The sequence below is a fragment of the Toxotes jaculatrix genome, chromosome 21 (assembly GCF_017976425.1).
Source record: "Toxotes jaculatrix isolate fToxJac2 chromosome 21, fToxJac2.pri, whole genome shotgun sequence".
Taxonomy (NCBI): Eukaryota; Metazoa; Chordata; class Actinopteri; family Toxotidae; genus Toxotes; species Toxotes jaculatrix.
The window spans coordinates 10976900-10990935 of NC_054414.1; the positions used below are offsets into that span (position 1 = coordinate 10976900).

Consider the following 14036-nt stretch of genomic DNA (forward strand, 5'->3'; position numbering starts at 1 on the left):
AGTTCAACACGCTTTGACTAAAGTCTGAATTAAATAAGAGAAATCTTATTTCAGACTTTAGTCAAAGCCAAATCAGGTAACAGTGACATCAGTACAGTTTCCAGTTATCTGCTATTTTATTAATTAGTTTAACATGTTCAATATGGCACTTCACATTACAGCTGCTAAATGTACTGGATGTCTTTCTCGCTTTAGGAACTTTGTCCTGCATGCATGAACATCATGCCTATCAGAGCTGTTATACTGCCACTGCACTAGTTATACAGTATGGACATCAGCACTGTACCTGTATGACTATTTTACAGTGATCACTCTCCTCAGAAACGCTTGCTTGATGTTCAGATTGATGAAAAAGCAGCTTTCAGTCATTGCAGATGCTCTGTTATGATAGTGACTCCACTCAACTTACAAACCTGTATCTGTGGAATGGCTATATGGCAGTAAACACTGGATGACTCCCAACATCAAGAACCTCCAGAGGCGTCCTGCAGCTTTATCTGTTCTCGCATAGCGGTCCACTTCTCCAATATGAAGCAGTCATTCTTGGTCCAACAGACTAGCTCCTCACCCAGGACACTGGCACCCACTGAGGCTCCATCTGCACCCTCTCCAGTACGACCTGGAGCTCTGCTAAGGCACTGACTGGGTCCTCCTTCACCAAGATGTAGTCCACCCAATGGCCATAGCACTCGTCTATCCGCTCCGCTGACTGCTTCATTTCCTGTAGGTCCTCCTCCTAGTCAGTAAAAAGTGGGAGAAGTATAGATTCAGAGCAAAATTTAAATAATGATACAGTCTTTAGAGCATGAACACAGGTGGGAAAACACATCAAATGTTTCTTCAGGAAACACTGCAATTAGACATTCTTTTTGATGCAGTGTTCCTGTACGTCAAAGTATTCTAGTTTGCTATGGGCAGTGGCTTGAAGTAACTCACCGTGATCCCTAAGCTGAGTGAAGAAGAGGAGCCAAGATGTTTCCTTTGATTGTCATAGATTCGAGGCCGTACAAAGATGATGTATGGCTTGAACTCAGTGGTACGTAGAGTCTTCAGTGCCTGAACGTAGAGGGAAAAACACAAAACACTCATCCACTTCACAAGGCAGCTGGAACAGCATATATGGAACAAGGGGCTTAGCATTTTTAAACTGTACAGTGGATGTTAAATATTAGGCTGTATGTTTACTCTGTATATGAAGTCCAGTTCAAACCAAATCTAAGACAAACATGTAATATGGCTGTTATCGATGATAATAGTCTTTTTTTCAGTTCTGTAAATGCAGGGTTATCTAAAATTTAAACTTTGCCAGTACATAAGCATCAACTATCCTCAACCTAACCCAAGAACCATAGTGAGGAAGAAAAGCCAGGGGACATAAAAGCCAATAAACTTGAGGCTGACAGAGTGTGCGGGACAGTTGAAAGCACCCTTCAGTTCATTGTGTGAGCTAAGAGCTCTGCTTTGTAGAATGAATGAAGAGTTAGCCATGCTTTAAACATGACAAGTAAAATCTTCACAGCTCTAATTTAACTGTCAGAGTACAGATGCTAAAATGTGGAAAATACGGCTTCTGTTCTGCATTAATTTAAATCTTTTCTGCTGCATTCTGTATGAACTGTCAGCTACTTTTAATTAAATGAGCAGCAATAATCTTAGTGTGATAAGATAAAGTGTAGCTGACAATCTGTGATCATGAGCAGTGGTTTTATGCTAGAAGATGGATCCAAGAAATGAGGGGAGGGGTCACTTGGATTTAATCAGATGTAGGGGAAAAAATACTCTAAATCTTTTACATCAATTGTTTTCTCTCTGATCCTGTGTCTATACATGCTCCTGTACGAGTCACCAAGTCAAGAGTTGGCCTGTGAATTAGTACAGGTATTTGCCAGGTAACGCAACTGTAATCAAAATGTATGTAGCAGTGCTTCTATTTTAGTACTAACCTCTGGTTGCACATCCACTAGACAGGCTTTGTTTTGATCCAAAATTCTATGGATGGACTCCAAACTTGTGCCGTAGAGATTATCTTTATACTCCCCATACTCAATAAACCTGCAGAGACAGTGCCATCATGAATTATTCAGAAAAACAAATGGCAAATAATATCCTGAACAGTTTGGTAACAGCAATTAATTACAAATTCTGGAAAGGCTTCAATAGATCAATTTCTTGTTGAGAGGCTGAATTCTGAAATATAAAGCAAACCATTTGTTGTAATGAATTGCTTAGTTTACAAGATACACTCACTTCCCGTTCTGGATGTCAGCTTCAAAGGCTGCTTTAGTGATGAAGTAGTACTCCACGCCTTCTCTCTCATGACTCTTCCGGGCTCGAGTGGTGTCTTCAGGCCGCATGTTCAAACACAGACAGCAGGAGGATATTGTGATGAAAAAAATATAATTACTAAATGTTTGTATGTTCTTGAGGGTAACACTTTATAATATGGATACAAAACACGTGAGGCATAACTAATGCATGACTAATAATGATTTCTGATCCATGTATTTGATAATTGTCTCAGAAAACAGAACCTGCTCTGATTGAAATATGAAACTTTTTAGGATGATCTTTTCTATGTAAATGGATATCCGCTATTTTGATGGCACTCACGAGGCACAGCCAAACCATAGCGTCGAGGATTCTCAGCGATGACCTTCTGTTTGAGCTCAGAGATTCGAGCTCCCAGGGAACCTACGACCACAAAAGAGAGTAGAAAGTTATGCAAGATGATCCTGTGCTGGTGATATACCTGCATTAACAAGAGCAAAAATAATTTAATTAAATGTCTTCTCAGGTGACACTTTAATAGTCATTTTACTAGGGCTGGGCGATAAATCGGTTTTATCAATTAATTTGAATTTACTCTGTAGGTCGATTTGACCTCAAAATGTCATAAAAAAGGTCATAGTATAGTAAGGCTTCAAAATATGAGAAAAAAGTCATATTTTAGTAAGACGTCAAAATCGGCCAAAAAAAGTGAAAATATTTTTTGACCTCAAAATGTCCTAAAAAACGTCATAGTATAGTATGGCGTTTTTTTCGGGCAAAAAAAGTCACAATTTTTTTTGGACCTCAAAATGCCATAAAAAACGTCATAGTATAGTATGGCGTTTTTTTCGGGCAAAAAAAGTCAAAAATTTTTTTGACCTCAAAATGTCATAAAAAACGTCATAGTATAGTAAGGCGTCAAAATTGGCCAAAAAAAGTCAAAAATTTTTTTGACCTCAAAATGTCATAAAAAAACGTCATAGTATAGTATGGCGTTTTTTTCGGGCAAAAAAAGTCAAATTTTTTTTTACCTCAAAAAGTCATAAAAAACGTCATAGTATAGTATGGCGTTTTTTTCGGGCAAAAAAAGTCAAATTTTTTTTTGGCCTCAAACTGTCATAAAAAACGTCATAGTATAGTATGCCGTCAAAATCAGCCAAAAAAAGTCAAAAATTTTTTGGACCTCAAAATGTCATAAAAAACGTCATAGTATAGTATGGCGTTTTTTTCGGGCAAAAAAAGTCAAAATTTTTTTTGACCTCAAAATGTCATAAAAAAACGTCATAGTATAGTATGGCGTTTTTTTCGGGCAAAAAAAGTCAAATTTTTTTTTGGCCTCAAACTGTCATAAAAAAACGTCATAGTATAGTATGGCGTCAAAATCAGCCAAAAAAAGTCAAAAATTTTTTGGACCTCAAAATGTCATAAAAAACGTCATAGTATAGTATGGCGTCAAAATCGGCCAAAAAAAGTCAAAAAATTTTTTGACCTCGAAATGTCATAAAAAACGTCATAGTATAGTAAGGCGTTTTTTTCGGGCAAAAAAAGTCAAAATTTTTTTGACCTCAAAATGTCATAAAAAACGTCATAGTATAGTATGGCGTCAAAATCGGCCAAAAAAAGTCAAAAAAATTTTTGACCTCAAAATGTCATAAAAAAACGTCATAGTATAGTATGGCGTTTTTTTCGGGCAAAAAAAGTCAAACTTTTTTTGACCTCAAAATGTCATAAAAAACGTCATAGTATAGTATGGCGTCAAAATCGGCCAAAAAAAGTCAACATTTTTTTTGACCTCAAAATGTCATAACAAACGTCATAGTATAGTATGGCATCAAAATCGGCCAAAAAAAAGTCAAAAAAATTTTTTACCTCAAAATGTCATAAAAAACGTCATAGTATAGTATGGCGTTTTTTTCGGGCAAAAAAAGTCAAACTTTTTTTGACCTCAAAATGTCATAAAAAACGTCATAGTATAGTATGGCGTCAAAATCAGCCAAAAAAAGTCAAAAATTTTTTGGACCTCAAAATGTCATAAAAAACGTCATAGTATAGTATGGCGTTTTTTTCGGGCAAAAAAAGTCAAAAATTTTTTTGACCTCAAAATGTCATAAAAAAACGTCATAGTATAGTATGGCGTTTTTTTCGGGCAAAAAAAGTCAAATTTTTTTTTGGCCTCAAACTGTCATAAAAAACGTCATAGTATAGTATGGCGTCAAAATCAGCCAAAAAAAGTCACAAATTTTTTGGACCTCAAAATGTCATAAAAAACGTCATAGTATAGTATGGCGTCAAAATCGGCCAAAAAAAGTCAAAAAATTTTTTGACCTCGAAATGTCATAAAAAACGTCATAGTATAGTAAGGCGTTTTTTTCGGGCAAAAAAAGTCAAAATTTTTTTGACCTCAAAATGTCATAAAAAACGTCATAGTATAGTATGGCGTCAAAATCGGCCAAAAAAAAGTCAAAATTTTTTTGACCTCAAAATGTCATAAAAAACGTCATAGTATAGTATGGCGTCAAAATCGGCCAAAAAAAGTCAAAAATTATTTTGACCTCAAAATGTCATAAAAAACGTCATAGTATAGTATGGCGTTTTTTTCGGGCAAAAAAAGTCAAAATTTTTTTTGACCTCAAAATGTCATAAAAAACGTCATAGTATAGTATGGCGTCAAAATCGGCCAAAAAAAGTCAAAAAAATTTTTGACCTCAAAATGTCATAAAAAAACGTCATAGTATAGTATGGCGTTTTTTTCGGACAAAAAAAGTCAAATTTTATTTTGGCGTCAAAATCGGCCAAAAAAAGTCAAAAATTTTTTGGACCTCAAAATGCCATAAAAAACGTCATAGTATAGTATGGCGTCAAAATTGGCCAAAAAAAAGTCAAAAAAATTTTTGACCTCAAAATGTCGTAAAAAACGTCATAGTATAGTAAGGCGTTTTTTTCGGGCAAAAAAAGTCAAAATTTTTTTGACCTCAAAATGTCATAAAAAACGTCATAGTATAGTAAGGCGTTTTTTTCGGACAAAAAAAGTCAAAATTTTTTTGACCTCAAAATGTCATAAAAAATGTCATAGTATAGTAAGGCGTCAAAATCCGCCAAAAAAAGTCAAAAAAAATTTTGACCTCAAAATGTCATAAAAAACGTCATAGTATAGTAAGGCGTCAAAATCGGGCAAAAAAAGTCAACATTTTTTTTGACCTCAAAATGTCATAAAAAACGTCATAGTATAGTATGGCGTTTTTGTCGGGACAAAAAAAGTCAACATATTTTTTTGACCTCAAAATGACATACAAAATGTCAGTTTTTTTCAGGCAAAAAAAGTCAACATTTTTTTTGACCTCAAAATGTCATAAAAAACGTCATAGTATAGTATGGCGTTTTTTTCGGCCAAAAAAAGTCAAATTTTATTTTGGCCTCAAAATGTCATAAAAAAACGTCATAGTATAGTATGGCGTATTTTTCGGGCAAAAAAAGTCAAATTTTATTTTGGCCTCAAAATGTCATAAAAAACGTCATAGTATAGTATGGCGTTTTTTTCGGGCAAAAAAAGTCAACATTTTTTTTTGACCTCAAAAAGTCATAAAAAAACGTCATAGTATAGTATGGCGTTTTTTTCGGCCAAAAAAAGTCAAAAAATTTTTTGACCTCAAAAAATCATAAAAAACGTCATAGTATAGTATGGCGTTTTTTTCGAGCAAAAAAAGTCAAAATTTATTTTGACCTCAAAATGTCATAAAAAACGTCATAGTATAGTATGGCGTTTTTTTCGGGCAAAAAAAGTCAAAAATTTTTTTGACCTCAAAAAGTCATAAAAGACGTCATAGTATAGTATGGCGTTTTTTTCGGGCAAAAAAAGTCAACATTTTTTTTTGACCTCAAAAAGTCATAAAAAACGTCATAGTATAGTATGGCGTTTTTTTCGGGCAAAAAAGTCAAACTTTTTTTTGACCTCAAAATGTCATAAAAAACGTCATAGTATAGTATGGCGTCAAAATCGGCCAAAAAAAAGTCAAAAAAATTTTTGACCTCAAAATGTCATAAAAAACCGTCATAGTATAGTATGGCGTTTTTTTCGGGCAAAAAAAGTCAAAAATTTTTTTGACCTCAAAATGTCATAAAAAAACGTCATAGTATAGTATGGCTTTTTTTCGGGCAAAAAAAGTCAAACTTTTTTTGACCTCAAAATGTCATAAAAAACGTCATAGTATAGTATGGCGTCAAAATCGGCCAAAAAAAGTCAACATTTTTTTTGACCTCAAAATGTCGTAAAAAACGTCATAGTATAGTAAGGCGTTTTTTTCGGGCAAAAAAAGTCAAAATTTTTTTTGACCTCAAAATGTCATAAAAAACATCATAGTAAAAAAACGTCATATTATAGTATGGCGTTTTTTTCGGACAAAAAAAGTCAATTTTTTTTTTACCTCAAAAAGTCATAAAAAACGTCATAGTATAGTAAGGCGTCAAAATCGGCCAAAAAAAGTCAAAAATTTTTTTTGACCTATAAAGTCATAAAAAACGTCATAGTATAGTATGGCGTTTTTTTCGGGCAAAAAAAGTCAAATTTTTTTTTGACCTCAAAAAGTCATAAAAAACGTCATAGTATAGTATGACGTTTTTTTCGGGCAAAAAAAGTCAAATTTTTTTTTGACCTCAAAAAGTCATAAAAAACGTCACTAGTATAGTATGGCGTTTTTTTCGGGCAAAAAAAGTCAATTTTTTTTTTGACCTCAAAAAGTCATAAAAAACGTCATAGTATAGTAAGGCGTCAAAATCGGCCAAAAAAAGTCAAAATTTTTTTTGACCTCAAAAAGTCATAAAAAACGTCATAGTATAGTATGGCGTTTTTTTCGGGCAAAAAAAAAATCAATTTTTTTTTTTACCTCAAAAAGTCATAAAAAACGTCATAGTATAGTATGGCGTTTTTTTCGGGCAAAAAAAGTCAATTTTTTTTTGACCTCAAAAAGTCATAAAAAACGTCATAGTATAGTATGGCGTTTTTTTCGGGCAAAAAAAGTCAAATTTTTTTTGACCTCAAAATGTCATAAAAAACGTCATAGTATAGTAAGGCGTCAAAATCGGGCAAAAAAAGTCAAATTTTTTTTTGACTTCAAAATGTCATAAAAAACGTCATAGTATAGTATGGCGTTTTTTTCGGGCAAAAAAAGTCAATTTTTTTTTTGACCTCAAAAAGTCATAAAAAACGTCATAGTATAGTAAGGCGTCAAAATCGGCCAAAAAAAGTCAAAATTTTTTGTGACCTCAAAAAGTCATAAAAAACATCATAGTATAGTATGGCGTTTTTTTCGGCAAAAAAAAGTCAAAATTTTTTTTGACCTCAAAAAGTCATAAAAAATGTCATAGTATAGTATGGCGTTTTTTTCGGGCAAAAAAAGTCAAAATTTTTTTTGACCTCAAAATGTCATAAAAAACGTCATAGTATAGTATGGCGTTTTTTTCGGGCAAAAGAAGTCAAAATTTTTTTTGACCTCAAAATGTCATAAAAAACGTCATAGTATAGTATGGCGTCAAAATCGGCCAAAAAAAGTCAAAATTTTTTTTGACCTCAAAATGTCATAAAAAACGTCATAGTATAGTATGGCGTTTTTTTCGGGCAAAAAAAGTCAAAATTTTTTTTGACCTCAAAATGTCATAAAAAACGTCATAGTATAGTATGGCGTCAAAATCGGCCAAAAAAAGTCAAAAAAATTTTTGACCTCAAAATGTCATAAAAAAACGTCATAGTATAGTATGGCGTTTTTTTCGGACAAAAAAAGTCAAATTTTATTTTGGCCTCAAAATGTCATAAAAAACGTCATAGTATAGTATGGCGTCAAAATCGGCCAAAAACAGTCAAAATTTTTTTTGACCTCAAAAAGTCATAAAAAACATCATAGTATAGTATGGCGTTTTTGTCGGGACAAAAAAAGTCAACATTTTTTTTGACCTCAAAATGTCATACAAAATGTCAGTTTTTTTCGGGCAAAAAAAGTCAACATTTTTTTTGACCTCAAAATGTCATAAAAAACGTCATAGTATAGTATGGCGTTTTTTTCGGGCAAAAAAAGTCAAATTTTATTTTGGCCTCAAAATGTCATAAAAAACGTCATAGTATAGTATGGCGTTTTTTTCGGGCGAAAAAAGTCAACATTTTTTTTTTAACTCAAAAAGTCATAAAAAAACGTCATATTATAGTATGGCGTTTTTTTCGGACAAAAAAAGTCAAATTTTATTTTGGCCTCAAAATGTCATAAAAAACGTCATAGTATAGTATGGCGTCAAAATCCGCCAAAAAAAGTCAGAAATTTTTTGGACCTCAAAATGTCATAAAAAACGTCATAGTATAGTATGGCATTTTTTTCGGACAAAAAAAGTCAAAAATTTTTTTGACCTCAAAATGTCATAAAAAACATCATAGTATAGTATGGCGTTTTTTTCGGGCAAAAAAAGTCAAATTTTTTTTTGACTTCAAAATGTCATAAAAAACGTCATAGTATAGTATGGCGTTTTTTTCGGGCAAAAAAAGTCAATTTTTTTTTTGACCTCAAAAAGTCATAAAAAACGTCATAGTATAGTAAGGCGTCAAAATCGGCCAAAAAAAGTCAAAAATTTTTTTGACCTCAAAAAGTCATAAAAAACGTCATAGTATAGTATGGCGTTTTTTTTGGCAAAAAAAAGTCAAAATTTTTTTTGACCTCAAAAAGTCATAAAAAATGTCATAGTATAGTATGGCGTTTTTTTCGGGCAAAAAAAGTCAAAATTTTTTTTGACCTCAAAATATCATAAAAAACGTCATAGTATAGTATGGCGTTTTTTTCGGCAAAAAAAAGTCAAAATTTTTTTTGACCTCAAAAAGTCATAAAAAACGTCATAGTATAGTATGGCGTTTTTTTTTGGGCAAAAAAAGTCAAATTTTTTTTTGACCTCAAAATGTCATAAAAAACGTCATAGTATAGTATGGCGTTTTTTTCGGGCAAAAAAAGTCAAATTTTTTTTTTGACCTCAAAAAGTCATAAAAAACGTCATAGTATAGTAAGGCGTCAAAATCGTCCAAAAAAAGTCAAAAATTTTTTTGACCTCAAAAAGTCATAAAAAACGTCATAGTATAGTAAGGCGTCAAAATCGGGCAAAAAAAGTCAAAAATTTTTTTGACCTCAAAAAGTCATAAAAAACGTCATAGTATAGTATGGTGTTTTTTTCGGGCAAAAAAAGTTAAAATTTTTTTTGACCTCAAAATGTCATAAAAAACGTCACAGTATAGTAAGGCGTCAAAATCGGGCAAAAAAAGTCAAATTTTTTTTTGACCTCAAAAAGTCATAAAAAACGTTATAGTATAGTAAGGCGTCAAAATCGGCCAAAAAAAGTCAACATTTTTTTTGACCTCAAAAAGTCATAAAAAACATTATAGTATAGTATGGCGTTTTTTTCGGCAAAAAAAAGTCAAAATTTTTTTTTGACCTCAAAAAGTCATAAAAAACGTCATAGTATAGTATGGCATTTTTTTCGGGCAAAAAAAGTCAAATTTTTTTTTGACCTCAAAAAGTCATAAAAAACGTCATAGTATAGTATGGCGTTTTTTTTTGGGCAAAAAAAGTCAAATTTTTTTTTTACCTCAAAAAGTCATAAAAAATTGTCATAGTATAGTATGGCGTTTTTTTCGGGGAAAAAAAGTCAAATTTTTTTTTGACCTCAAAAAGTCATAAAAAACGTCATAGTATAGTATGGCGTTTTTTTCGGGCGAAAAAAGTCAACATTTTTTTTTAACTCAAAAAGTCATAAAAAAACGTCATAGTATAGTATGGCGTTTTTTTCGGGCAAAAAAAGTCAAATTTTTTTTTGACCTCAAAATGTCATAAAAAACGTCATAGTATAGTAAGGCGTCAAAATCGGGCAAAAAAAGTCAATTTTTTTTTTGACCTCAAAAAGTCATAAAAAACGTCATAGTATAGTAAGGCGTCAAAATCGGGCAAAAAAAGTCAACATTTTTTTTGACCTCAAAAAGTCATAAAAAACGTCATAGTATAGTATGGCGTTTTTTTCGGGGAAAAAAAGTCAAATTTTTTTTTGACCTCAAAAAGTCATAAAAAACGTCATAGTATAGTAAGGCGTTTTTTTCGGGGAAAAAAAAGTAAAAATTTTTTTTGACCTCAAAAAGTCATAAAAAACGTCATAGTATAGTAAGGCGTCAAAATCGGCCAAAAAAAGTCAACATTTTTTTTGACCTCAAAAAGTCATAAAAAACGTCAGAGTATAGTATGGCGTTTTTTTCGGCAAAAAAAGTCAAATCTTTTTTTGACCTCAAAAAGTCATAAAAAACGTCATAGTATAGTATGGCGTTTTTTTCGGGCAAAAAAAGTCAAAATTTTTTTTGACCTCAAAAAGTCATAAAAAACGTCATAGTATAGTATGGCGTTTTTTTCGGCCAAAAAAAGTCAAAAAATTTTTTGACATCAAAAAGTCATAAAAAACGTCATAGTATAGTATGGCGTTTTTTTCGGGCAAAAAAAGTCAAAATTTATTTTGACCTCAAAATGTCATAAAAAACGTCATAGTATAGTATGGCGTTTTTTTCGGGCAAAAAAAGTCAAAATTTTTTTTGACCTCAAAAAGTCATAAAAGACGTCATAGTATAGTATGGCGTTTTTTTCGGGCAAAAAAAGTCAAATTTTTTTTTGACCTCAAAAAGTCATAAAAAACGTCATAGTATAGTAAGGCGTCAAAATCGGCCAAAAAAAGTCAAAAAAAATTTTGACCTCAAAATGTCATAAAAAACGTCATAGTATAGTATGGCGTCAAAATTGGCCAAAAAAAAGTCAAAAAAATTTTTGACCTCAAAATGTCGTAAAAAACGTCATAGTATAGTAAGGCGTTTTTTTCGGGCAAAAAAAGTCAAAATTTTTTTGACCTCAAAATGTCATAAAAAACGTCATAGTATAGTAAGGCGTTTTTTTCGGACAAAAAAAGTCAAAATTTTTTTGACCTCAAAATGTCATAAAAAATGTCATAGTATAGTAAGGCGTCAAAATCCGCCAAAAAAAGTCAAAAAAAATTTTGACCTCAAAATGTCATAAAAAACGTCATAGTATAGTAAGGCGTCAAAATCGGGCAAAAAAAGTCAACATTTTTTTTGACCTCAAAATGTCATAAAAAACGTCATAGTATAGTATGGCGTTTTTGTCGGGACAAAAAAAGTCAACATATTTTTTTGACCTCAAAATGACATACAAAATGTCAGTTTTTTTCAGGCAAAAAAAGTCAACATTTTTTTTGACCTCAAAATGTCATAAAAAACGTCATAGTATAGTATGGCGTTTTTTTCGGCCAAAAAAAGTCAAATTTTATTTTGGCCTCAAAATGTCATAAAAAAACGTCATAGTATAGTATGGCGTATTTTTCGGGCAAAAAAAGTCAAATTTTATTTTGGCCTCAAAATGTCATAAAAAACGTCATAGTATAGTATGGCGTTTTTTTCGGGCAAAAAAAGTCAACATTTTTTTTTGACCTCAAAAAGTCATAAAAAAACGTCATAGTATAGTATGGCGTTTTTTTCGGCCAAAAAAAGTCAAAAAATTTTTTGACCTCAAAAAATCATAAAAAACGTCATAGTATAGTATGGCGTTTTTTTCGAGCAAAAAAAGTCAAAATTTATTTTGACCTCAAAATGTCATAAAAAACGTCATAGTATAGTATGGCGTTTTTTTCGGGCAAAAAAAGTCAAAAATTTTTTTGACCTCAAAAAGTCATAAAAGACGTCATAGTATAGTATGGCGTTTTTTTCGGGCAAAAAAAGTCAACATTTTTTTTTGACCTCAAAAAGTCATAAAAAACGTCATAGTATAGTATGGCGTTTTTTTCGGGCAAAAAAGTCAAACTTTTTTTTGACCTCAAAATGTCATAAAAAACGTCATAGTATAGTATGGCGTCAAAATCGGCCAAAAAAAAGTCAAAAAAATTTTTGACCTCAAAATGTCATAAAAAACCGTCATAGTATAGTATGGCGTTTTTTTCGGGCAAAAAAAGTCAAAAATTTTTTTGACCTCAAAATGTCATAAAAAAACGTCATAGTATAGTATGGCTTTTTTTCGGGCAAAAAAAGTCAAACTTTTTTTGACCTCAAAATGTCATAAAAAACGTCATAGTATAGTATGGCGTCAAAATCGGCCAAAAAAAGTCAACATTTTTTTTGACCTCAAAATGTCGTAAAAAACGTCATAGTATAGTAAGGCGTTTTTTTCGGGCAAAAAAAGTCAAAATTTTTTTTGACCTCAAAATGTCATAAAAAACATCATAGTAAAAAAACGTCATATTATAGTATGGCGTTTTTTTCGGACAAAAAAAGTCAATTTTTTTTTTACCTCAAAAAGTCATAAAAAACGTCATAGTATAGTAAGGCGTCAAAATCGGCCAAAAAAAGTCAAAAATTTTTTTTGACCTATAAAGTCATAAAAAACGTCATAGTATAGTATGGCGTTTTTTTCGGGCAAAAAAAGTCAAATTTTTTTTTGACCTCAAAAAGTCATAAAAAACGTCATAGTATAGTATGACGTTTTTTTCGGGCAAAAAAAGTCAAATTTTTTTTTGACCTCAAAAAGTCATAAAAAACGTCACTAGTATAGTATGGCGTTTTTTTCGGGCAAAAAAAGTCAATTTTTTTTTTGACCTCAAAAAGTCATAAAAAACGTCATAGTATAGTAAGGCGTCAAAATCGGCCAAAAAAAGTCAAAATTTTTTTTGACCTCAAAAAGTCATAAAAAACGTCATAGTATAGTATGGCGTTTTTTTCGGGCAAAAAAAAAATCAATTTTTTTTTTTACCTCAAAAAGTCATAAAAAACGTCATAGTATAGTATGGCGTTTTTTTCGGGCAAAAAAAGTCAAATTTTTTTTTGACCTCAAAAAGTCATAAAAAACGTCATAGTATAGTATGGCGTTTTTTTCGGGCAAAAAAAGTCAAATTTTTTTTGACCTCAAAATGTCATAAAAAACGTCATAGTATAGTAAGGCGTCAAAATCGGGCAAAAAAAGTCAAATTTTTTTTTGACTTCAAAATGTCATAAAAAACGTCATAGTATAGTATGGCGTTTTTTTCGGGCAAAAAAAGTCAATTTTTTTTTTGACCTCAAAAAGTCATAAAAAACGTCATAGTATAGTAAGGCGTCAAAATCGGCCAAAAAAAGTCAAAATTTTTTGTGACCTCAAAAAGTCATAAAAAACATCATAGTATAGTATGGCGTTTTTTTCGGCAAAAAAAAGTCAAAATTTTTTTTGACCTCAAAAAGTCATAAAAAATGTCATAGTATAGTATGGCGTTTTTTTCGGGCAAAAAAAGTCAAAATTTTTTTTGACCTCAAAATGTCATAAAAAACGTCATAGTATAGTATGGCGTTTTTTTCGGGCAAAAGAAGTCAAAATTTTTTTTGACCTCAAAATGTCATAAAAAACGTCATAGTATAGTATGGCGTCAAAATCGGCCAAAAAAAGTCAAAATTTTTTTTGACCTCAAAATGTCATAAAAAACGTCATAGTATAGTATGGCGTTTTTTTCGGGCAAAAAAAGTCAAAATTTTTTTTGACCTCAAAATGTCATAAAAAACGTCATAGTATAGTATGGCGTCAAAATCGGCCAAAAAAAGTCAAAAAAATTTTTGACCTCAAAATGTCATAAAAAAACGTCATAGTATAGTATGGCGTTTTTTTCGGACAAAAAAAGTCAAATTTTATTTTGGCCTCAAAATGTCATAAAAAACGTCATAGTATAGTATGGCGTCAAAA

The 14036-nt window shown here is 31.4% G+C and overlaps 1 protein-coding gene across 1 annotated transcript in view; it reads right to left on the bottom strand.

Annotated features, from left to right (window-relative positions):
• Positions 1-556: 556 nt before the first annotated feature.
• Positions 557-14036, bottom strand: part of LOC121201523 (MAGUK p55 subfamily member 3-like) — a 61112-nt gene continuing 47632 nt past the window's right edge. Inside the window, exons 15-19 of the mRNA XM_041067398.1 lie at positions 2611-2691; positions 2248-2341; positions 1944-2052; positions 937-1056; positions 557-736 (exon numbers count right to left, since the gene is read on the bottom strand). Coding sequence (XP_040923332.1) covers positions 557-736; positions 937-1056; positions 1944-2052; positions 2248-2341; positions 2611-2691 — 584 coding nt within the window. The remainder of the gene's footprint in view (positions 737-936; positions 1057-1943; positions 2053-2247; positions 2342-2610; positions 2692-14036) is intronic.